Here is a 24,853-nt window from a genome sequence, read left to right as displayed (position 1 = left end):
GGAAAGGTCAGGGCTGGGAGTCACCCTCGGTGGGCAGGTTCACCGGAAAGCCCGTGGTGACGACACTGAGGTCCTGTTCTAGTGAGCAAGGCCACAACTAGGTCTTTCTCCACCCTCCTGCCTTGCCTCTCCCTTCCCTCCGGGGATAATCTGTCATCAGACGCCCTTCCTGCCAAACTAGAAAGCATGAGGGGCGATGGGTGGCACCAGGAACGCTGAGGCTTTAATGGGGAACAGATTGCACAGCAGGAGGTACTCCTGCCAAGCCCCCAATTACTTGGGGAGCTGCAGGGAAAGAGGGAGACAGGCAGTGGCCACAGCTGTGGAGAGGTGGGGCCTGAAGCAACCCCACCAGGAGGTATGGGGGGGCAGTCGGGAGGGTAAGCTGGCCTCTTGGCCTGTGCTGCATTTTATGGGGCTCTTTTGCTCTTTTTCTGGAAGGAGAGAGCCACATGCCAAGGCCTCTGGGATTGCTGCCTTCAAACACTGCTTCCTGTGTCTCCTGTCCCACCCACAGGTGTCCCCATTTGGCCTTCTCGGGTTCCCTTCACCAGCTGCGCCACAGATGGTTCTTACCGTGGAAATCACCTCAAGGCTGTAAACTTCTTCCTCCGGTCGCAGGGAAGGGGCCCACATGTCTTCTCTGGCCCATGCTTCTTGTTTCTCTCACTCTGTGAGTGAGACAGGGAGTAGAGGACTTGGGTTCTCATTTTTTGATATTTTAAAAATATATTTCCTAATTCTCCCTTTAAAATGTTTTTGTCAGGGGGCGCCTGGGTGGCTCAGTGGGTTAAAGCCTCTATTTTCGGCTCAGGTCATGATCTCAGGGTCCTGGGATCAAGCCCCACATCGGGCTCTCTGCTCAGCGGGGAGCCTGCTCCCCCCCCCCCCACCCCGCCTGCCTCTCTGACTACTTGGGATCTCTCTCTCTGTCAAATAAATAAATAAATAAATAAAATATATATATATATATTTTAATGTTTTTGTCAAAGAGAGCACTTATCGGCTTCCTCATCTGGCTTTGGAACAAAGCCCAGTTGAGCCTCGATGGCTGCTGGCCCTCAAGGCTGGCCTGGGGAGTACTGGGGGGACCCCCTGAGTGGGGCAGAGGGAGCCCCTCCGTGGTGAGGCTGTGAGGAAGCTGCGGCTGGGGCAGTTCTCTAACTCCTGGTTTCATCTCTGATCCGTGGAGGCGATTTTCCCAAGGCTGTGAGGCCTACACTCTGCCTGTGCTCATCCCAGAAAGACACCGGGGCCAGGCTCCTGGCGAGGTTTCGAGCTGTGTCTCCAGAGCCCAGCTGCAGCGACTTACCCTCTGAGGGGAGAGCAAGGGGGAAGGGCAGGCACTCGCCAGCTTCGGCGGCCCGTTCTAGACTCCTGGCAGCCTGCTGGTCCAGGTCCAGGCCCAGGGGGCTCCAGGCTACAGGATGGATGACTCAGGTAAGCCGCGCTGGACAAACAAGCCAGTATTCTCAACCCAGCAGGGTGATGACAGTAATTAGCTCTCCTGTCGTCATTATACCCCCACCTTCTGAGGGTGGGCTTGCCAGGCCGGGAGCCAGGGCCCGAGCAGATTGGCAGGAATGTGGTTATCTTGGTCTGTATCTTGTTGCCCAAGATTCTTCCTGATGCTTCTAGAGCTGGGCTTGGAGCTGAGCCAGCAGCACCTGCATTGTTGGGTGATGTCATGGAGGCTGCTGGGCGAAAAGAGCCTCCCCAGAGCAAGGGTAATGGGAAGAAATTCTGGTGTGTCTCTTTCTCTGGAGCCCAACACCTGTCCTTTCAGGGCTCCCTTCCCTCAGGGGACCAGGAAGACCAGGCATAGCAGAGAAACAGACAGAGGGATGACTGGGCTGAAGCCAGTAAGGTTGTGGAGGGGCCTGGGTGCAGTTAACGCCTGGGGTACCTTTCTTATTTAAATAATACTTAAAAAAATACCTACGATTTACTGAGCACTTTACCTATTTACTTTGCTTCTCAAAATACCCCCGTGACATAGCGACTGGCACTTGTCTCATCTTATAGATGGTGGAAACTGGGCATCGACTAGCTGGCTCAGAACCACATAGCTGGTAACCCATGAATCTGGAATTTGAACCCGGGCTGCTGAGCTGAAGGCTGGACAGGTGACTCCCACACCCCTCCTCTCTTCTGCTGTCTTTGGGGCTGCACAGGGGGTGCCGCATGCAGAACCTTAGGATTCTAGGCCTGGCCCAGTCACAACACCCACGCGTGATCTTGGCTGTCACTCTGGCCTTCAGATGCCTCCCTGCAGAAGCAGAGGGGGTTGGGGGGCAGTGGGGCCAAGGAGTCTCTGCAACCAGGAGTTTCTAGTTCTGTGGCTCTAGCCCACATGGAAACAGCCCTGAAGAAAAGTCCCCCTCTCCTCGTCGGGACAGCCCATTGGGAAGTGTCTGCTCCTGATCATCAAGGGCAGCTTCAAGGGCATTTGAGCAGGGCTGTGATGAACTCGTGGCCTGGTGCCACTGACTAAGGGAACAAAGCTGCTTCCCCACTCCACATGGTCCGTTTGCCCACTGGATTCGGAGGAGACAATGACCTCTTTGTGCTCAGTGTCACAATGAGTCAGGGTTAATTAGTATTAGTCATAGGCTTCGGAATCCTCACAAGAAAATGGTCATCTGCTGGGTCCTGGTCGCACTGTGGCCATGATGACACACCATGCTGGCCCGTGCCCTTGGGAACATGTCCTCAGAGCTTCATTAGTGGCTCTGTGGGTTGACCCCGAGGTGACCCAGCTCCAAGTGCTGGTGCTGGGACTGGCACGAGGATGATACCTGCCGATGGCTTCTGGCCCCCTGGCTTTCCTGTTGTGGCTGAATTCCTGCTCAAATCTGCTTGTCATCCCTGTGGCTCTTGCACACAGGGTCCTACACCTACCTTAAATTTTTTCCTTCCCTGGCTCCTCCGTAGACACCCATTCTCTCCATTTCTCTCTTCTCCCTACTGATGTCGTGTGCTCACTGTCCATCTCTTTTCCCATCTCTGTACAAGCCTGTGGAAGAAGCAAGGCAGCTTCAGCCTTCAAGGAACCTCAGTGGGGTTAAGAGAGAAGACAGGTTGCAAAGTAAGGATGATGTAAGAATGACGCTGGAAATGAGAATAAGCCACAGTGAGAAAGCAAGGGCTGTCATGCCTGCCAGGGTGGGTCTGTTAGTGATGAATATAAAAGACTGGAGGCCAGGCTTGTAGGTTTGTCTTGTCTCTGCAATTCCTATAGAATTCAGAAAGCCTGCCAGGAAGTCAGGTGTGGAGCAGGAGGGGCATCTAGTGGCTTTGGAAGGTACTGCTGCATTACTGCTCCAGCACCAAAGCCACACACCTGATCTTGACCTTCTAAGTAGGCTACAGGGATTTTGGCTCTGGCGGACGTGGCATGATGGTTAAGGAAGGGAGATTTTCTAGGTACTTAATATCTGATAAGTCGCCTTTCACTTGACAGATAATTTCCTTATATCTATAGGAGAAAGGTTTCACATCTATTTTCTTCCCCTGTTAGAGAAGGAGTCTTCGCGGACCACCAAGACCATGGGGCAGCTGGAGGGTCTCAGAGTAAAGACATGTCAATGGAAAGGAAAAGGGATGATGAACGGTGCTGCCCACACCTAGATGCAAAGAATTTAAATGACAGAATTCAAGTGGCTGTTGGTTCTGCAGAAGTGGCCATTTCTTTTCTTTTTAATGTGTAAAACCACATCTAAAACATACCATCTTAACCATTTTTGAGAGTATAGTAAGTACCATTAACTACATGCATATTGTTGTGCATAGATTTCTAGACCTTTTCTGTCTTGCACAACTGAACTGTTCTGTCTTGAACAACTGAAAGTCTATACCCACTGAGCTCATTTCCCCCTTCTCCTAGCACGTGGTAACTACATTCTACTTTCTGTTTCTATGAGTCTGACTCCTTTTGAGAGAAGCAGAATTGTATAGTTTTTGTCTTTATGACTGGCCTGTTCCACTCGGCAAAATGCCCTCAAGATTCATCCATGTTTTAGTGTCTAAAAAGGATTTCCAGGGTGCCTGGGTGGCTCAGTGGGTTAAAGCCTCTGCCTTCGGCTCAGGTCGTGATCCCAGAGTCCTGGGATCGAGCCCCACATCGGGCTCTCGGCTCCTCGGAGAGCCTGCTTCCTCCTCTCTCTCCCGGCCTGCCTCTCTTGCCTACTTGTAATCTCTGTCTGTCAAATAAATAAATAAAATCTTTAAAAAAAATAATAAAATAAAAATAAAAAGGATTTCCCCCTTTTTTTTTCCCTAAATGGCTGAATACTACTCCATTGTATGCAGATACCACATTTTCTTTATTCATTCATCTCTCCTTGGACACTTAGTTTGCTTTCACTTCTTGGCTATCTTGAATAATGCTGCAGGGAACATGGGAGGGTAGCCATTCCTTTCTAACAGGTAGGAAGAGACTCAGCTCAGAAAAAGATGAACTAAATTCCACAGTGGAGTGAAGGTGGATTGAAGGTGAGTGGAAGGAAGGGAGGGAAGCAGGGCAGAGCGCTCTCTAAATCCCTTCCCTAGGATTTAGAACAGGTTGACTGTCCAGTCCAGTCTCTAAACTGTGAAAAAAGGGATGCCTGGGTGGCTCAGTTGGTTAAGCATCTGCCTTCAGCTCAGGTCATGATCCCAAGGTCGTAGGATGAGTCCCCACATCAGTCTCCCTGCTCAGCAGGGAGCCTGCATCTCCCTCTCCCGCTCCCGCTCCCCCTACTTGTGCTCCCTCTCTCACTGTATTACTTTCTGTCAAATAAATAAGTAAAATCTTAAAAAAAAAAAAATCTGAAGGACATCCTGTGTACCGCTTAAATACATTAACTTTCCATTCTCGCAAGTTCTCTTCCAGTTATGGCTATCTAAATCACGGCAGAGAGAGGTGCATGGCTGCGTTTCCCACGGATGTCACGAATGATGAACGACTTTCCACACCACAACATGTTTATTATGGTGATCCTTTTAATAGTTTGAATCGTATTCCACTGATCTGTACTCTGTGGAGCTAATCACTCTTCAGCAGTTAGATGTTTAAGCCATGTCCAGCTTCTTCTTCTTCTAAGTAACTGACCGTGTCGTGAATGTCTTCCTATAGATCGCTTTTCCTCCTTTGAACTGTATTCTTGATTAGGAGGCAGACAGAGTGTTATGAGAGCAATGAACTTATGCTTTAATTTCCTCATTTGTAACACAGAGATAGTAACTGTGTCCCCCTCACTTGCTACGAGGTTAAAATATGTAGTGTTTAGAATAGTACGGACCCATAGGGCTGACTTGGAATGAGAACTATTTGTAGCAGTAGTAAATTCAAGTTTCAAGAGAACTGTGAGCATCCTGGAGGTGAACCTGGAATTTCTTCTGGTCAGACGTTTTATTCCTTACTTCTCTTGAGGGCTGTTACTGACCTACTGTGGGGAACAGTCCTTTTTTTTTTTTTCCTTCATATCTACCTATGTGATAGTACAACAGCTGACAGAAAGGAGGACAGAAAGCTGAAAAGTATATTATTAAAATGGCCTGGGGGCACCTGGGTGGCTCAGTGGGTTAAGCCTCTGCCTTCGGCTCAGTCATGGTCTCGGGGTCCTGGGATCGAGCCCTGCATGGGGCTCTCTGCTCAGCAGGAAGCCTGCTTCCTGCCCCCACCCCACCCCCCACCTGCCTCTCTGCCTACTTGTGATCTCTCTCTGTCAAATAAATAAATAAAACCTTAAAAAAATTAAAATGGCCTGACTCATTGGATAAACCATCTCCATGGCCTACACCTCCTTCTCAGAGACCTTCATACAGACTTGGTTCCCCCCTTTCCCTCTCTTCCTTGCTGGCTTCTGCTACAGGATTGTCAACTTGCACAGAGTGGCACTCTAGAAAGAAAACCAGTAACCTCCAGCAACACTTTGGCCAAGGAACCGTGAGAGAAAAGAGAGCATGGGACAGAGATGGAAGGAGCAGTCTCTAATTAAAGCTGCGGGAGTCACTGCAGAGGGCACGGGTCAGCTGACCCAGATGACAGCTACATGGAAGCCAAAGAAAACCCAGAGCAGGACTAAAACTATAAATAGCAAGGAAAACTGAGGAGGAAGTGTTTGTCCTTTTGCTGTTGGTCGAGCTGGACAAGCAGCTGGTTTTGTTGCTATGACAGAACAGGGTGGAACGGATTTATTTTATTTTTTTTTTTATTTTTTTTTATTTTTATTTATTTATTTATTTTTTTTTTTAAAGATTTTATTTATTTATTTGACAGAGAGAAATCACAAGTAGGCAGAGAGGCAGGCAGAGAGAGAGAGAGGAAGCAGGCTCTCTGCTCAGCGGGACTCGATCCCAGGACCCTGAGATCATGACCTGAGCCGAAGGCAGCGGCTTAACCACTGAGCCACCCAGGCGCCCTGGAACGGATTTAAAAGTGGGCTCTGAGGCAGCCACAACTGGTCTGAGGGTTTGAGTAAGAGAGGAGAGCCCCCAAGGAACATGCTGCACCTGTTAAGTCTGTGAAAGTTGGCTAATTTAAAAAGAGCCAGGTGAAAGACTCACTTCTGGATACCAGTATCCCATGAGCAGTTGTGAGAGAGTCTGTTCAGCTGTGAGACGCAGATCTCAGCTTTGTGCTCAGAAAAGAAACTCACAGAACCACCATTGCTGAAAGGGATTCCTGGCTGTATTGTAATGGAAAGATCAGCACGCTGGGGAGTAGGGATCTAGTGGCAGCTCTGCCACATTCTAGCTGTATGATTGCGCTTGTATATGTGTGTTGTTGTTGTTGTTGTTTTTGAAGATTTTATTTCTTCAACAGAGAGAGACACAGCGAGAGAGGGAACACAATCAGGGGGAGTGGGAGAGGGAGAAGCAGGCTTCCCACCGAGCAGGGAGCCTGATGTGGGACCCGATCCCAGGAGCCTGGGATCATGACCCAAGCCGAAGGCAGACACCCAACTGACTGAGCCACCCAGGTGCCCTGGCGCGTGCGTTTTTAAAGGGCATTGAACTTCAGTCTTTCCCCTCTGTAAAAACAAAGTCTCCTTGGATAGGGAGTACAATCTTTGTTAAAACCATATGTAGGATCCTAGAGATCCTTAGTGGAGAAGAACAGTAAAAGGGAGTCCGAAGGCAGGGAGGACTGGCCAAACTAGGGAGTCTCCAGGATACCGCTGCTCACCCTGATGCTGGGACCAAGACTGAAAAAGAAGGTTCTCACCTGTGAGGTAGAGAGGAAGGCATTGGAAGTTCTATTTGTCAGCAGATGATTAGCACAGAGATTACACAGCATCCTTGTAAGTGACCTACTATGGCTCGTGAAAGCAGGTAAATTCCTTACCGTGATGATTTATAGCACCAACTCTGAGGATAGTAAAGTAGCAAAAAATGAAATTTTAGGCAATTATCTTTTTTTTCAAGATTTTATTTATTTGACAGAGAGAGAGGGAGAGCACAAGCAGGGGGGAGTAGCAGGTAGAGGGAAAGGGAGTAGCAGGCTCCCCAGTGAGCAGAGATCCTGATGCGGGGCTCGATCCCAAGACCCCGAGATCATGACCTGAGCCAAAGGCAGACGCTTAATCCACTGAGCAATCCCAATTACCTCTCTTTGAAGTATCTGCCAAAAGAAGAAAAATTGTTTTTTCAAAAGAAGACTCAAATCAGGAAAGGTGGGTTCCTAGAAAGATCACACCAATAACTTTGATGGGAACAACTCATAAGAAAACGAGTAGCCTGTGGTTGGAGTGATGTCCTAGCGTGTGGACAAGAACAGCAGCTTTGGGAAGAAGTTCATGAGGTCAATTCCAACTGTATCAGTCAGAGTTCTCCAGGGAAATAGAATTAGTGTGGTATGTACAGATACATACAAATGCCTTCTCTATGGGAATTGGGCCACACAATCATAGAGGCCGAGGAACCCCATCATCTGTCTCATGCAAACTGGAGGCCAAGGAAAACCGGTGGTGCCATTCCAACCCACACCCGAAGGCCCGAGAACCGGGAGCTCTGAGGTCCAAGAATAGGAGACAACAGATGTTGCAGCTCAAACAAAGAACACATTCACCCTTCCCCTGCTTTTTGTTCTATTCAGGCCCTCCATGGTTTGCATGCTCCCCACTCACATTGGTGAGGGTGATCTACTTTACTTCTTCACTGATTTGAAAGCTCATCTCTTCCTGAAACAGCCTCATGGATATGTCCAGAAATAATAATTTACCGGCTATCTGGGTATCCCTCAGCCCAGTGAGGTGGACACATAAAATTGAGCATCACCCCATCTGAGAACAACCGGTACCGCTTGAAAGTACACTCAGTCCAGCCTTGCAGCATATTCAACAGAAACTCAGAGGAGTAGCCTCGAGCCTTGGGTATGTAGCTACACAGGCTGACCATAAGGTGGATGGCTTTACTTCTATGTGAGTCTCTAGATTTGGAGCATTTGAAACAATGACCCTTGACTTTAATACACAGGGTCCTCCTCTCCTGACCTCTAGAACATTGTAGACAGATACTGAACTCAAAATGTTAAAAATACGACTATTGTGTTCCCTCCACACCTGGGTTCTCGATCTGGAATGGCTGGCCGCAGACCTTGAGGTCGCCCTGGATTCCTCCCTCTTTGTCACACCCAAATTGTTCACGTTGAAGTTGTCACCGACCTTCCTGTCAAGTCATCCTCTGCCCCTGCCATCACACTCCCTTAGAGCCTGTCTCTCCTAAGGTGCTATCCACACCCACCACAGTGATCTTCCCGAGTACAAATGTCATTCCCTTGCTCAAAAAGTTTCCCTTTTCCCACAGAATCAAGACCATACTCCTTAGCAGAACACACAAGACTCCAGTCTTGCCCAACTTCTGTTCTCTTACTTGTTCTCTTCTATTCCTCAGTGTACAGGCCTAGCCACAGCTGAATTCTGGCTCTTTCAGGAACATAAGAAATTCTGCTCATTTGCTCACAACACTCCTTCAGCCTCAAATGTCCTTATTTCATTAAACGTCTACTGTGTGCCAGGCAGTTTCAAGTGTTGTCTAAACAAGACAGACAACATGGCACCTGACTGGCTCAGTAGGTAGAGCCTGTGACTCTTGATTCTGGGGTCATGAGTTAGAGCCTCATGTTGGAGATGGAGTTCACTCAAAAAAAAAAAAAAAAAAAAAAAATGGAAAAAGTCGCAGTTCTCCCACTCATTTCCAAGTCCAGCTCAAATCTATACCTTCCCGGAAGTTCTTTCCTATTCCACACATGAGAATTGACTCTCCCTCCACTCAAAACATTGTTTTAAATAAGCTCCACACTATACATGGGACTTGAACCCACAACCCTGAGACTGAGTCGCATGCTTGGGGCATGTGGGTGGCTCAGTTGGTGGAGCATCTGACTCACCAAAACCGTGTTTTGGTCAGGTCATGATCTCAGGACTGTGAGATCCAGTCCCGCATTGGCTCCCTGCTCAGCAGGAAGTGTGCGTAAGATTCTCTCTTTCTCTTTCTCTCTGCCCCTCCCCATCGTGCTAGTTCTCTCTCAAATCAACAAATCTTAAAAAAAAAAAAAAAAAAAAAAAAAAGTCACACACTATCAACTGAGCCTGCCGGGTGCCCCTCAATTCTTCTATTATACTCCTCCCAGGATACTGAGCATTCCTTTTTTTTTTTTTTTAAAGATATTATTTATTTATTTGACAGATGGAGATCACAAGTAGGCAGAGAGGCAGGCAGAGAGAGGAGGAAGCAGGCTCCCTGCTGAGCAGAGCCCGATGCGGGGCTCGATCCCAGGACCCTGAGATCATGACCTGAGCCCAAGGCAGAGTGTTAACCCACTGAGCCACCCAGGTGCCCCAATACTGAGCATTCTTGTGCAACATTTGTGTACAGATGTGTCTTCCAGCCTGAATGACAGACTTCAGGAGGACCAAGATGGGTAGTGATGATGTGTGTATTACACGAGGGCTTGCACGGTGCCTCCCACATGGAAGAGACCGTTTCTTGAAGTACACCAAGTCTATCACAATCTGCTTGCATTTATACTTGAAACACACACACACTAAACAAGCTTGTGGAGCTTTGCCTATTTTAAAGAAATGTGTTTTCATTGGAGGCAGGTAGAGAAGAAAAACTTGAGGGGCGTCTGAGTGGCACAGTTGGTTAAGTGTCCACCTTTGGCTCGGGTCCTGATCCCGGGATCCTGGGATGGAGCCCCGCATTAGGCTCCCTGCTCGGTGGAGAACCTGCTTCTCCCTCTCCCTCTCCCTCTGTAGCTCCCCTTGCTTGTGTTCTCTCTCTCTCACTGTCTCTTTCTGTCAAATAAATAAATAAAATCTTTTAAAAATTAAAAAAAATAAAAATAAAAATTACAGTGGAATTTTAAAAATTTACCCACATTATTATACCCTGGAATTAGGGTTGTAATCCTTTTGAACACCTTGTGTTAATGATTCTACACCACTCCTGAAGTGGTGACCTGGAGGATATGAGCTTCTAGAGGGCAGACTCCAAACTCACTTAGTCCCCAGTGAACAAAAAGCTTCCACCTGGGGCCCAAAGTCTCATTTCTGTGAACGTCAGAGAGCTCCCCACCAGTCAACCGCTAAGGGGACCACAGAGAGTGACCATGAACACTCAGGCCAAAGGCAAAAGAGCACCCCTACAAACACAACCTGGAAACAGCTCTACTGGCCTCATAGAGTGTTGACTTAGGAGCGATAGCAACATGATGCAACCTTTTAAAAATTAGGACTGGCTCAGTCAGGTCATCGTCTGACTCTTGACTTCAGCTCAGGTCTCAATCTTGGGGTTGCAAGATCGAGCTCTGTGTAGGGCTCCGTGCTCAGAGTGCTGTCTGCTTGAGATTCTCTCCCTACTCTTCCCCCACCTCCAAAAAAATTTAAAAAAAGAAAAAAAAAAAGAAATACCTCTTTGACTAGAATCATAAATAAATTAATAAATTTTTGGCTTTGCAGCCAATCTGCAAACTGAAACCTTGATTTTGCTTCGTGCTCCCCTGGAGTTTTCTCAGAGTCTGCCTTGTTGTTTGTACCAGCCCCGACAGAAGAAGGAAGGCAGTTCTCCAGCAGTAAGAATCTTAACAAATGTTTTATTAATACATACTGTCATATTCTCGGGATAGAAGAGTCCTCAAAACACTGCCGCGTACTGAAAGAGGGTAAAAGTGCTCAAGTCCTTGGTCTTCTGGATGGTGGAATAACCCCGCACTCCTTTAACAGAAGTGGGCTTGCTGAATTCCACCCATCCCCACCCCGGCATGGAGACAGGCGCCCCCTCAGTCAGATGTAGACAGTGACATTCACTGCCTTTTGCAAGGACAGGGGCTCCTTATGATTGAACCGGAATGGAGAAAAACTTAGCATCAGCTGGCCGAAAAGGAATTCAGACTTTATTTCTCAAAGTCATTCATTCCGCTTCTCTCCAGGAAGGGCTTGAATAGCTTCAGGATGAACATAACGATTCCCACTGCCGGAATATTCGGAATACCTTCCTTGATTTCTCCGAGAGACTCTGTAGGTAGAAAAGCTCATTATTAGAGATTAAATTCTTTTACAGAGATGAAGGGTGGGGTAACAGCTTGAAGGCTCTCACAGGGATGGGGTCTAGGATTGAGAAAAACAAGTGAATTTTATATTATTACTTTTATTTTGTATACCTAATATACACTTAAAACCAGACTAAACATCAAAACTCCTGCATTCTACAGTAAGACTATTGCTAACACATTCTGAGCCTGTCAAACACGCCCCGAGTCCTCTCTCCAAGTATCTGCATCTGTCCTAATCTCTGTGTGTGAAGCGGACACTTGGGACCCACCATTCGTGCAGCACACATGTTGCGCTGGTTTCCATTCGTGATGCTGAACTGGCCCCAGGGCCTTATTTCTTGTGAATAAGGATTCACATTCACATGATACCTCGCTGGGGTTAACAGTATAATCCAAGACCAAGGGGTAAAACAAAGTTAAATGACTCTTTCAAAGTTTAAACTATGACCCTGGACTTCTCAGCTCCATTTATAGCCGGCAGAGCTAATAATAGGAAGATTCTCACGGCCACTTGATCATGCCTATGAGGTGATCTGAGATTCTGAGAAATGGTGTTACAGGGAGACGAAGCAATGCACTAAAAGATAAAAGTTCTCAGAGAATCAGAACGCTTGGTTCCCTCTGCCTATGAGAGTCACAATGAAGAGCACAGGGTCTCAGTGAGAATATAAATGATCATCTAGCAAGATAATCCATAAAGTTACCTCCAGTTTCGGGTATTAGAAGACATTTTCACTGTCTTCTTATCCTCTTTGTGGATGAGTATTTCAGTAAAAGAAAAGTCCCGGGGCAGGAGCTGGGAAGAATCTGAGCTCTTACTAATGATGGAGGGGAATTTAGTGAATAGAGGGACAAAGTTAAAGGAAACTGTAGTTGATAAAACAACATAAGCTTTGTTCTAACATCAAGATTCTTTAACCAACCTCGTTAAGCTCTCAACTTTCCAGTCATAGCAGCTGTGGGAGGGTTAAAGACAAACCACCAAAAAGGATCTCAAAAGTTCTGGAACCCAGGGCCAATTATGAGGCCAACTTCTCCCACTATAAAAACAAAACAAAATGAAATGAAAAAAACCACCAAAACAAAAAACCCCACAAAAATCCTGTGGGATTGCTTGTTTGTAAAACAGTGACAGAGGGCAGTCAATAAGACTCTATTTCAGGAAGATCTGGGGACAGAATATATGTGCAGACATTTGCCCTCAGATAGCTTTATGTATCTTCAAAAGCTTTTAAATTGGAAAAAGGAAGATTTTTTTTTCCTTCTTCATCTGCATTGTCTTACTAAGGGTACAAATGTACATTCTTGGGCTTTTAGCAATTCTACAGTTCTCTCCAGCAGAATCCCACAAACCTGGGAGTGCTTCTTGTAAACATCTACTGGCGAGTATTATTTTACTTTGTCCTTGGACGGGACGGGGGTCAGAAATTATTCTATTCATACCACGCTGTAAGGCAAATTTGGGAAGGAGCCAGCAGAGGAAAGAGAACCCAGTTCCCATGATCCCTTAATGCCCACCCTCCTATCACCGAGTGCAGCCTTGACGCAGAGTGAACCCTTGTTTTCTCAGCTGTCACGATGGATTCACATCTACCCACATTCCCTAAGCAGCAGCGATCACGACTCCAACAGCTAGCTGAGGCTCGGTGCACGAGCCCGGGGCTGTGGAACAGAGCAAAGTAACATGTCCCCTGTGCAGAACGGAACTGTAATCTGGGGGTTGGAGTACAGAGCTTCCGACAGCTAAGGTCTGTCTGGCCAGGCTCCAAACGCAAGTGACAGCAACTGGCAGAAAAAGCAGCTGGTCTGCAACATGAGGCCGGAGCAGCTGCCTGCCCATCCGGTTCTGTTCTGACACCCTTCTCTACTTTGTGTCATTTTAGTTGAGGAGACAAAGAATTTACCAGAATTTGAGGGAATGCCAAATGCTAACCAACTGCAGGAAGACTGAATCAGTTCCATGCCGAGTCTCTAGGACCCAACCTAAGTCTAACTTGACTTCTGAATGCTGAGGGCAGGCAGGGTGCTAATTATAGCACTGCCTCTTGTTCCTCATCCCATAAACAGCAAGGGCTGCACATGCACAGGCAGCGGCTTCTCTCACCGTGGAGTCTGTTTCGGCCGGCTGGCTGGACTGCTTGTGGGCCAGGAGGATGTTCAGCACGGCCTTCCAGCCTGGCTCTGAGGTGGCACTGGCGTCTACCTCTGTTCCGCCATGTTCCCTGGTTTCCTGGCCAAGTGTGACATTCACCCACGGGCACCAGTCTCTGTGCTGAGAGGTGGGGTCAAAGAAGCTTCGGGATGATGTATCCTGAGAGGGGGAAGAGAAACATTGCTGATGAAGGGCAGAAGCCATGTCAATCCAGGAGTCGTCCAGTCCAGAATCTCACAAGTGCCCCCATTTCCAATTTGATGCTCTTTAAACACTGCCTGTGTCATGCTGACTCTCTTTATAAATACTTTCATTCCCTCTGTGTTAAGCCAACAGTAAGTGGTCAGGTCTGTTCCCCTGATCTCACTGCCACCACCATGGGTCTGAAGTATTTACTACCTCTCTGGAATCCACTGCAAAGATGTGGCACCCAACCGTAGCTGTCCCACCTTGAAACTTAATTCATATTATCCCTTTAGAGTCACAGGCCCCAGGAAGGGATCTTGCCTGCTTCCCTGTGCTACACGGCGGGGGCCCGGCGTGCTACTTGGGATTTCTACACATAGGTAGACCCACCGAGCTGCTGGAAGAGCAGAGGCGAGCGCGCTTGGCCCTCCGGAGAGGGCTTGACGGCACTTCCAGGCCAGTGCTGTCTCCCGTTCCCATGCTGCGGGTCACCGGCCGGCTTCTCGTGGTGGGGCTGGCAGACTCTGGCTCAGGACGGTCGACGGGACTGGAAGAGTCCCAGCTCCGAGTTCGGGAGATGACGGGACCAGGGCTCCTTTCGGCCTGAAGGAAAGAAGAGGTAACAGTAGTACACAGATGACATAAAGGATAAGGGTCAGAAGATGACATAACGGATAATGGTCAGTTTTCCTAGAAGCAGGTGAAAGTTAATGCTTTACAGTTTAAACTCTTAAGAATTTACCTTCTGAACTGTCAATAAAACTAAACTCTCCCAAAAAATCATCAATTTTGATACAAAATCACGAATTTAGCTTCTGCACTGCGACTGGCTCAGAAAAACATGTGGTTTTCTGATCAATGTGGTCAGAAGTGAGGCCCACCCACCTCAGGTAATCTCCAACTTCTCTGCCACAACACTTCTGGCAAGAGTGCTGCTTTTACAAAGGCCACCCGAGCAAGCCAGTTAAGTCCATACCTGCTCTGAGCCAGGGGAACACGTGGCATCCTGGCTCCGGGTCATCATCCTCCGAGGAGACTCAGGCACAAGAGGGAAGCGCTCCGGCTTCCCCTCAGGGCCTGGGAGGGGAGAGCTGGTCAGGCCCAAAGACGCATCCAGGTCCGTCATGGAGGACTCAATCTGCTGGAAGCCCCAGAGCCCCACCTTCCTCATACACTGTGAACAGCTTATCAGGGAGAGCTGCAGCGGTTCCAAAGAAGAACTAGGCAGGAACAGAAAAGAGTTTTCTCAAAAGGTAACATTTCCAAGGGACTAAGTGTACTCATTCGTGAGAACTCTATGTCTTGCCAAACAAATTTCTGGAACAGCCCAGTGGACTGGGAATCATGTCATCTCAGGCCCCCAACTCCATTGTCTCTCACAAAGTTCCCAGAGAAAGATCTAAGGGTCTTGGTGTAGGCTCTAAGGCAAGACTATTTTGAAGGTTATGTTTTATAAATCTCTCCTATTCCTTTTGAAACTTTTTCCTTTTAAATGAAAAATATTCCTTAATCTATCAAAGAAAGTATGTTTAAAGTAAGTCTAGACTGGTTCCTTTCTTTCTTTCTTTTTTTGTTGTTAAATATTTTATTTTTAAGTCATCTCTACATCCAACCTGGGGCTCAAACTCACAACCCTGAGATAAGTCAGTTAGTGCTCCACCGCCTGAGCCAGCCAGGTACCCGCTGCACCTCCCCTCCCCGGTTCCAACAGTTTTCTATACCAGAGAGAGGCTAAGCCAAATTGAGCAACTAGAATGGGAACACCAACATGGGGGTCTGAGGACTCCAGCTGGCATTTCCTTTGGTAGTTTTTATGAATTCAACAGATTTTTCTTCCTTTCTATAGACAGAAAGGAGCTTCACTGTTTCCAAGAGCACAGATTCTCAGCTGGGACAGTGAAAAAAAAAAAAAAAAAAAAACCCAAAGTTCAGGTGTATCCAAAAATTCCCGAGTTTGAATTCTGTTAGTGATTCTTACTGTCCCCTCGCCACTTGCTCAGGTTTTGTCTGTTTTTCTGACAGGATACATCATGGAACCTCTAATACTATTAGTGACTGATGTATGCCAGTGTATGATGTTGTCAGAGCTCATGTACCCTGCAAAGTCACGGACTAACCTACACGCCCAGCCACACAGAGAGAGGACACAGGCAGTGACGTGGACTTGGATGTCTGAGCCTAATTTGCTTGCAGTTTTTTTCTCATCAGTTCGGTGGTCAAGTTCATCTTCAAGCAGGTGTAGGAGAAGACTGATCTTGTCTTCTGTCAAGCACTACAATGGAACCAAGGTAACAAACTGAAATTTCCAACCACAAAAATCACAAATGAGGATATTATCTAGATGGTATAAGGCAAAAATCATGAAGGAAATCCCAGACACAAAGACAATTCTCTTCATTACGGAAGGCTCACTTTTAGGACAGGGAAAAGGTTTTAGACAGAAGCTTTCTGAATTGCCCTGCATCAGCTGAGAAAGGTAGCAGTTGTCCTAGAACTACCAAATCTTTTCTTAGTTCTAATTTGTTTTCAATTTACCAATTGCAGATTTTCTCTGAAACCTATAAACTTCTACAGATTACTATTTATATCTTAACCTGATGCTGGATTTACTTCTTGACAGAACAAGAGAGCTTGCCAAGGTCTTTATTTTTGTTCTAAGAATAATAAAGAACTGACAAGGGGAACAGAAAAGCTGCCTTGGCTAGGGACAAGGGACATTTAAAATAGGCACAGAGTTGGGGCAACTGGGTGGCTAAGTTGGTTGAGTGCCCAACTCTTGGTTTTGGCTTGGGGCATGATCTTGGGGTCTTGAGTTCGAGCCTGGTGCTCAGCAAGGAGTCTGCTTGGGACTCTCTCTTCCCCCTGCCCGTCCTCCCATGCTCTCTGTCTAAAATAAAGAAATAAATCTTAAATAAATAAATAACAGAAGTTAAACTTTGGTTAAAATCCAAACAGCCTCTCAACTTGAAGAAGCAAAATAATAGCTTCTATTTCCTATAGTAAAGCTCGTCTTTGGCATGTCTACAGGGTGAGGAAACGGGACACTAGATATTCAGTTTCAAAGTACACATGGGCCAGAGCATTTCTAATTTCTATTCACAGGGGAGAAGGGAGTTTGTAACTTCTCCTGTAGTATTTTCTTTGGGAAATGATATGCAATAAACCATACGAGGTCACATTTCAGTATCTTCTGCTAAATAGTTTAAGTAGCAAATCAGGATAAAATTGAATGTAATGCCATTTAAAGAAGCCTATCTAGAAGTTTCAATGGATCTCATTTACTTAATCTCTCCATAGTTGCCCTTCTGGTGGAGATTGGAAAAGGTCAGTTGAGGGACAAACAACTAGTTCTCTTCATAGCAATCTAAATCCTCTGTCATGTAAAGAAATCCTTCATGTGCAATTGGCAATGACAACTGAAGGCCACTGTAGGCTAGCCAAGAAAAACTCACCATAGTTTTCAAGTCCTCTGGCCTCAAGGAAGGAAGCTGGAGGTCCAAGTGACAAAGGCTTTGAAAACGATCTAGAAATTCACTAACAAGAACAGCAGGTTCATCCAATGGCAACATCCCAAATCGATCTGTAGACAAAGTACACTGGAAGATCATTTGGTGTAAATAGTAAAAAATAAAAGATATATATAAAACAATATGGGACAGGTACCAATAAAATTGATAAAGTATTTGAAGGCGAGTAAGGTTTCTCAGAAGCAGTCAGGCTAAGCTGAATTTGAAGACCAACAACAGTGTGTAAAAGCTAAGGCTCAAAGGAAGGGCCCAGGTGGGGAATTCTACACAGCTTCACGGGGCTGGGACAAAATGTGCCTATAGAAAGGAGCAGAAGATGGGGTTAAAGTGTAAAGAGTAACTAGACCACAACTTTATTAACATATATGATGAGAAATTACTGAAAGTTTTTTAAAAATTTCACATAATTTTTAAAAATATTCTATTTGCTTATTTATTTAATATTTTCTATATTTGTCAGCAAGAGCTTGACTGTGCACAAGTAGGAGGAGTGGCAGGTAGAGGGAGAAGCAGGCTCCCCCCTGAGCAAGAAGGCCGATGCAGGACTTGATTCCAGGTCACTGGGATCATCACCCCTGAAAGAGTGATATTATAGATAATATGCATTAGTTTAGAGTAGAGATTGTAAGGCGTCAGTTGGGATGCAAAAAAATAAGCTTAGCAGACATTAAAGTGATTTAAGGTAATAATAATCCCTGTTAGACACCAGTGGCAGAAGGATGGAGAGAAGGAACATCAATGTTACAAAGCTCTTAATGACCGGGCAGGTGGGGGATGGGTACCTGGAAGATGGGCAGTAAGGGGGCACATGATGAATGAGCACTGGGTGTTAAATGCAACTGATAAATCACTGACCTCTCTCTCTGAAACTAATGATTCACTGTTTGTTAATTAATTGAATTTAAATTTTTTAAAAGTACCCAGTGCAATAGTATTATTATCATACAAATTCTACAGATGAGGAATCCAAGGAATATGAAAGTAACATACCCAGGTCTCATTACCAGTGAGTGACCAAAAGCTCCTGCTTTTACAGAGTTTCTATTACAGCACTTGCCAGTTCTTTCTAGTTTTCAACAGTACTAGGGAATTCCTAGTTTCTTTTATTGTTTTTTTTAAGATTTTATTTTTATTTGACAGAGAGGTCACAAGTAGGTAGAGAGGCAGGCAGGGAAGCAGGCTCCATGCTGAGCAGAGAGCCTGACTCGGGGCTCGATCCCAGGACCCTGGGATCATGACCTGAGCCAAAGGCAGAAGCTTTAACCCACTGAGCCACCCAGGCACCCCAAATTCCTAGTTTCTTATAGCTCCTTTACTTTTGTTTTGTTGTTACCCTTTTGTTACTGAATATCTCATATACATAGACTTTTTCCCCAACAATATCTAAGCTCCTAAAACAGGGATCAAGCTGTCTAGACCCTTGTGTCCAGCAAAAACCTAATATTGTATTTTAGGCAATAGCTTTAAAACTATAGCTATGACCCCTTCTTAGGTTCTGAAATCAGTTTATCATTTACCTAATTTATAAACCAGTTATTTTAACGAAACAGAATGCAATAACATTAAACTGTGGCATGTCCATACAACGTAATGTTATCCAGCAATGAAAAAAAGTGAATTCTAGAAGACACTGAGGAACCTTAAATATATAGTGCTATGTAGAGAGAAGCAGAGTCTGAAAAGCTGCATGCTGTGGAATTCCAACTATATGACATTCTGGAAACCGTAAAATTATGAAGACAGTAAAATGATCTGTGGTTGCCAGGGATTCAGGAGGAGGGGAGGAGAGAGTGATGAAGAGGTAGAGCACAGGGGATTTTCAGGGCAGTGAGGCAGTTCTATACGATAATGTCATGGTGGATACGGGTCATTATATATATATATATATATATATATATATATATATAGTCAAAATTCACTGAATGTACAACAGAGTGAATCCTAATATCTACCACTGACTTTAGTTAATAAAGATATTTGTTCAGGGCGGCTGGGTGACTCAGTGGGTTAAGTCTCTGCCTTTGGCCCAGGTCATGATCTCAGGGTCCTGGGATTGAGCCCCACATCGGGCTCTCTGCTGGGCAGGGAGCCGGCTTCTCTCTCTCTCTGCCTGCCTCTCTGCCTACTTGTGATCTCTCTCTCTCTCAAATAAATAAATAAAAATTTTTTCAAAAAGTAATTAAAAAAAATAAAGATATTTATTCATTAATTAAAAAAAAGTTAGAATCTGCTAAAAAAACTTTTAATGATCAATGAAACCTCATACTATAAGAAAAATAGGGTACAGTAATATACAGCATTAAATTGGGAAGATGAATACAAACTCATGATATTAAATAGAAATCTAGTGGTGACAGTTTCACGAGCATACAAATATGTTAGAACTTACCAAACTGTACCTCTAAATATGTGCAGTTTATTTTATGTCAATTATCCCTCAACTGTAAGTATGCGTTAAAAAAAAAAAAAGAGAAAGGAAAAAATCTCTTCTACTTTTGTTCTTAATAGGTACAAAAGCAGTAAAAATAGCACTTTTATTCACCATTTATTATATCATTAGCAACCAGATTTTGGTCTCTAATGTTATTAAATATTCTGAAACTATTTTTTTAAAAGATTTTATTTATTTATATGGCAGAAAGAGATATAGCGAGATAGAGAACATAAGCAGGGGGAGTGGGAGACGGAGAAGCAGGCTTCCTGCAGAGCAGGGAGCCCAATTTGGGGCTCAATCCCAGGGCCCTGGGATCATAATCTGAGCCGCAGGCATACGCTTAATGACTGAGCCACCCAGGTGCCCCAAATATTCTCAAATTATTAAAAGCTGTTGCAAGTAACCAAATATGTCAAGACACTTGCCATCGATTTAAAAAGATGTATCATTTTACTAGGAAAGTCCAATTATAAAAAAACTACAACCAACAAAAAAGATATGGATTTTAAAAAATCAAGTTGAAGGGGCACCAAGGTGGCTTAGTGCGTTGAGTGTCCAACTGTTGTTGTTGTTCTTTTTTTTTTTTTAGATATTATTTATTTGACAGAGAGAGACACAGTGAGAGATGGAACACAAGCAGGGGTGGAGCGGGAGGAGGAGAAGCTGGCTTCTAGCCAGGTGAGGAACCTGATGCGGGGCTCAATCCCAGGACCCTGGGATCATGACCTACTAATGACTGAACCACTCAGGCACCCCGAGTGTCCAGCTCTTGGTTTTGGCTCAGGTCATAATCTCAGGGTTGTGAGACCAAGCCCCAGGTTGGGCTCCCTGCTCCACGGGAGAGTCTGCTTGAGATTCTTTCCCCCTTCTCCTCCCTCTCCCTCTGCTCCTCCCCCTGCTCTCTGTCTTCTCTCTCTCTCTCTCTCTCTCAAAATAAATAAAAAAATAAACAAACTAACTAAAATCTTTAAAAAAATAAATAAAAATTTAAAAATAAAACAAAAAATCAAGTGAAGTTTAACAATAAGAAGGAAACATGTTCTGATGACCAGTGGCTCTGATTTGACAAAACTTTGGAGAAAAAACCAGGTACCAACATCTTTCTGGTCACTTTCCAATTTACGGTTTGGTCTGATGCCTACAATCCTAAGAAAATATTAGTAAAAACTGATGAAGGCAAAAGAGCAATGAAGATTTTAAACCCACCATGAAAATGTTTTAACATAAGTTAAATTTATGTTTAACATAAGTTAAAATTATGTTTTATAATTAACATATGTGAGTATTCAGTACTTCAGTGTTTGATGTGTTCAAAATAATCAGTCCAGTAAATTAGTAATTATAAATTAAAATGTTTAAAGGGATTTAATTTAGGTTGGTAAATGTTAGAAAAAAATTACTTCAAAATTATATTTATTACATATGCTTAATAAATGCAAGCATTAAAGTAAAAATAGTTTAGGTCTTCCTCTCTTCACACTAAAGTTTCTGGAAAGAAAAAAACCAAGGGTGGTATAATTGAAAGGTCACATTTGAGATCTATTTAGGAGGTGGAATGCACAGGAGTGGGTGGTGATGATAGATAGAGAAGGGCATCTAAGGGGATGTCCAGGTTTCTAGCTAGGATAACTTGGGGGAGCGGGGTCAGTACCATTTAAGATGGAGAAAATCTATGAGAAGTAAGGTTTGGGTCTAAAATGAAGACTTCACTTTTGTATATATTGAGTTCCAGGTGCCTACAACAAGTCATTACATGAAAATGTTTAGAAGATAGTTGAAAATGAGTCAAGCTCAAAAGAAAAGTCAGGGGGCATCTGGGTGGCTCAGTGGGTTAAAGCCTCTGCCTTCAGCTTAGGTCATAATACCAGGGTCCTGGGATCGAGCCCGTGTGGGGCTCTCTGCTCTGTGGGGAGCCTGCTTCCTCCCCTCTCTCTGCCTGCCTCTCTGCCTACTTGTGATCTCTGTCAAATTAAAAAAAAAAAAAGTCAGGATAGGAGTTAGAGGTTGGCAAGGAGGTGGACCAAGAAATCATAGTGTATAGTAATAAGAGTTGGGAACCACCAACAGAGTCCTGGGCAGATCCTAAAAACCTGGACTGGGTATACTGGGAGGATTTACATCCTCATGGGACTGAGGTCAGTCCTACTACACAGTGAAATAGCTAGGCCAACAGCAGAATCTCCTTGTTACACATCATCTTCACTTTAAGAACATTATTCCTTAATAGTCCCTTTTTATCTTCCCTTCATTATCAGTAAATGGCACTCTATAGATACTTTGAATCTCTCTCTTTTTTATTTTTTTAAAAGATTTTATTTATTTATTTGACAGAGAGAGAGAGAGGGAACACAAGCAGAGGGAGTGGGGAGGTTCATTCTAAAGTAGCTTAGTTCTAAAAAGAAAAAAAAAAAAAAGGAACGACTGAAGTTAATAATTAGAGTGAAGACAATCACAAAGTCACCCGATTGAAGGGCGTGTGCCTTTCAAGGCCCTTCTACAGGCAGTCTTTAGCTTCAGTGCTGTTGTCACAATGTGTCATTTCACTGTGATAAACTATGTTTGTAATCACTCTCATCTGGCTTCCTGTAGGTCTGCTTTAGCTACGGAACCCCCTTTAACTGCCACCATTAGTGCACCAAAGGAAGCCAGGGGAGAACATGATTGCTTGCTATGGTGGGAAAAGCAGACAGTTTGAAATCAGATAAAACCATAGTTTTGCCTCCTCACCAGTTGATTCTGTTTCTTCACCCCCAAAACTGGGTTAAGAATCTAGCTCCCAGGGCCCCTGTGAGAATTATGTAGGATAATGTCTACACGGCTGAGCTATAGGCATGCTGATTGCCTATAATAAAGCTTAGTAATAACAAGTGGATGAATGTTAAGTTCTTGAAAAGCACAAATAGAAAGGAAGAAAAGAAACCTCAAAGACTAGATTTTCACAAAGATACAGGCAATACTAGAAATGCAATAAGCAAGAAGACATGGTAAATGGGAGATCCTGGAAATGAGTACCTGGGGAGGGGCTGTCTGGCCAGAAACAGAACTTCTCATGGGCGGTGCACAAGGCTTTCTTCAGCTCAGCACATCGGTCCTTATCTGAAACCCACAAAGGGAGTACTGAATTAGAAAACGTTATATAGATTCAAAATCAAATGGCCAAGAACTTTTAAGAATATAGACAGAATTAAAAACAAAAATGACTAAGATAATGTTAAAATATATGAAAATATTAGCACTGTATAATCTTAATATTTTTCACAGAACAAGTTCTAGAGCAAGATCCTAAGATCAAGAACAAAGGAGACAGCATGCACCTTATAAGGCAGGGTATTTCCAAGCACCAGGCTTCATCAAAGTGCCTTGTCTCTTTGTCTGAGTATATATTTTGGAACCATAAAGTAAACATACCCTGCTGTTAGTTCCTCAGAATGCATAAAGTCAGGTACACTCTAAAGTAGCTTCGTTTTAAAAAAAAAAAAAAAAAATTAGTAACCGAAGCTAATAATTAAGATGAAGACAATCACAAATTCACCTTGATCTATGAGACAGTACACATTCTTCAATCCAACACAGGTGACTTTTTTTTTGTTTTTGTTTTTGTTTTTGGTGACTGGTCTTTCAGGAAAAATTCGTCTAGTATCTGTGAACATGGAGGAAAGTATAATTTGTGCTTTATACTCACATCGGTCAAAATCAAAAGCTGGTTGTAAACTGGCACAGAGAAAAGCCTGGCAGCTGGAGCACTTCAGCATGTCACACTCCACGGTGACCCAGCCGTATTTCGCACAGACGAGTGGAGACAGCTCAGAGGGCTTACCTGCCCATTTCAGAGAGTATTCATGTTAAGAAAAACATGCTGCAGGTATATTAAAATGAGTAAGTCAGAAATTAAAACTTTAACTCATTCTTTTGTATATATGGGGATAAACAGATTAAGAGGAAAAGCACTAAGAAAAGTGTGAAAAAATTACTTTTAAAGCACACATACTTCACAGAATAATGAAAGTTGTTTGAAAAATGACCAGAGGGGAACAATTATGAATTTTTTCTCTACAAAGCCCTGTGTATTTTATATGTTCAAAATGTAAGAATTTGAAAATGTTTCAATTTCAGCAAAAGAGGGCTGGAAAACAGAAAGAAGGCTAGAAAACAGAATTTAGATATGAACGTTACAGGGCTCCAAGCTGGGAATCTTCTTAAAGAAATAGTAAGTAAATAAATAAATTTAAAAAATTAAAATATAATAAAAGTAACAGAATTACTTAACCAGCTGTGTTACAAAAATGACTGTCACATCTAAAGTGGTGATCAATTTATATCCGCTGAAAACGAAAAAGACCCAAAGAAAATGGTTCTAAGTACCAAACAAAAATCAGGAATTATGGGTGCCTGAGTGGCTCAGTCAGTTAAGTGTCTGCCTTTGGCTCAGGTCATGATCTCAGGGTCCTGGGATTGAACCCCATGTCGGGCCCCCTGGAGCCTGCTTCTCTCTCTCCCTCTGCCCCTACCCCTGCTTGTGCTTGTTTTCTCTCTCTGTCAAATAAATAAATAAAATCTTTTAAAAAATTATGATTTAAAAAATCAGGAATTATTCCAAGGAGCAGCAGTAGAAGGATGTTTAAAATACCGTCCTCTTCCTGAGCAATTTATTCATAAAGCCATCAAGTGGTGAGCAAGAAGGACAGCCAGGGGGGTGAGGGGAGGCAGCTCAGGGCCAGGTGTCAGTTCCCAAGGTGGGTAAAAGGGGCTGCTCACCTTGAGGTGTTGAAGCCAAGTAGGGTGGAAAGACCATCCCCATGGGGCTCCCACTTAGCAAATCAGGGATCACTGGAGTATCAAAACATATCATGAGAATAATGGATTATAATCCACTAAATAAAAAAAGCAGCCCAGGCTGCTATGAATATTACTACTTAACAAAGTTTGACGAGGAAAGGGATATTTGTGTAGTTTCTTTTTTTTTTTTAAAGATTTTATTTATTTATTTGTCAGAGAGAGAGCGAGCGAGAGCGAGC

At 44.3% G+C, this 24,853-nt stretch overlaps 1 protein-coding gene across 3 annotated transcripts in view; it reads right to left on the bottom strand.

The window, feature by feature from the left end:
- Nucleotides 1-7,476: 7,476 nt before the first annotated feature.
- ZC3HC1 (zinc finger C3HC-type containing 1) overlaps nucleotides 7,477-24,853 on the bottom strand; it is a 22,123-nt gene continuing 4,746 nt past the window's right edge. The window contains exons 3-11 of one of the 3 annotated variants that reach the window (XR_009403751.1): nucleotides 23,521-23,671; nucleotides 22,851-22,934; nucleotides 17,330-17,457; nucleotides 15,995-16,149; nucleotides 14,854-15,097; nucleotides 14,268-14,480; nucleotides 13,644-13,850; nucleotides 11,095-11,502; nucleotides 7,477-7,606 (exon numbers count right to left, since the gene is read on the bottom strand). Coding sequence is in view for 2 of the 3 variants with exons in the window: in XM_059396407.1 (XP_059252390.1) it covers nucleotides 11,434-11,502; nucleotides 13,644-13,850; nucleotides 14,268-14,480; nucleotides 14,854-15,097; nucleotides 15,995-16,149; nucleotides 17,330-17,457; nucleotides 22,851-22,934; nucleotides 23,521-23,671 (1,251 nt within the window). In the remaining variant the exon portion in view is untranslated. Of the gene's footprint in view, nucleotides 7,607-11,060; nucleotides 11,503-13,643; nucleotides 13,851-14,267; nucleotides 14,481-14,853; nucleotides 15,098-15,994; nucleotides 16,150-17,329; nucleotides 17,458-22,850; nucleotides 22,935-23,520; nucleotides 23,672-24,853 lie in introns of those variants that run through there. The other 2 variants (XM_059396407.1, XM_059396408.1) reach the window with 2 other exon arrangements.

The sequence above is a fragment of the Mustela nigripes genome, chromosome 4 (genome assembly GCF_022355385.1).
Source record: "Mustela nigripes isolate SB6536 chromosome 4, MUSNIG.SB6536, whole genome shotgun sequence".
Lineage (NCBI taxonomy): Eukaryota > Metazoa > Chordata > Mammalia > Carnivora > Mustelidae > Mustela > Mustela nigripes.
Note: the sequence above shows the minus strand (reverse complement) of the source record. Positions and strands in the feature narration are given on the sequence as shown.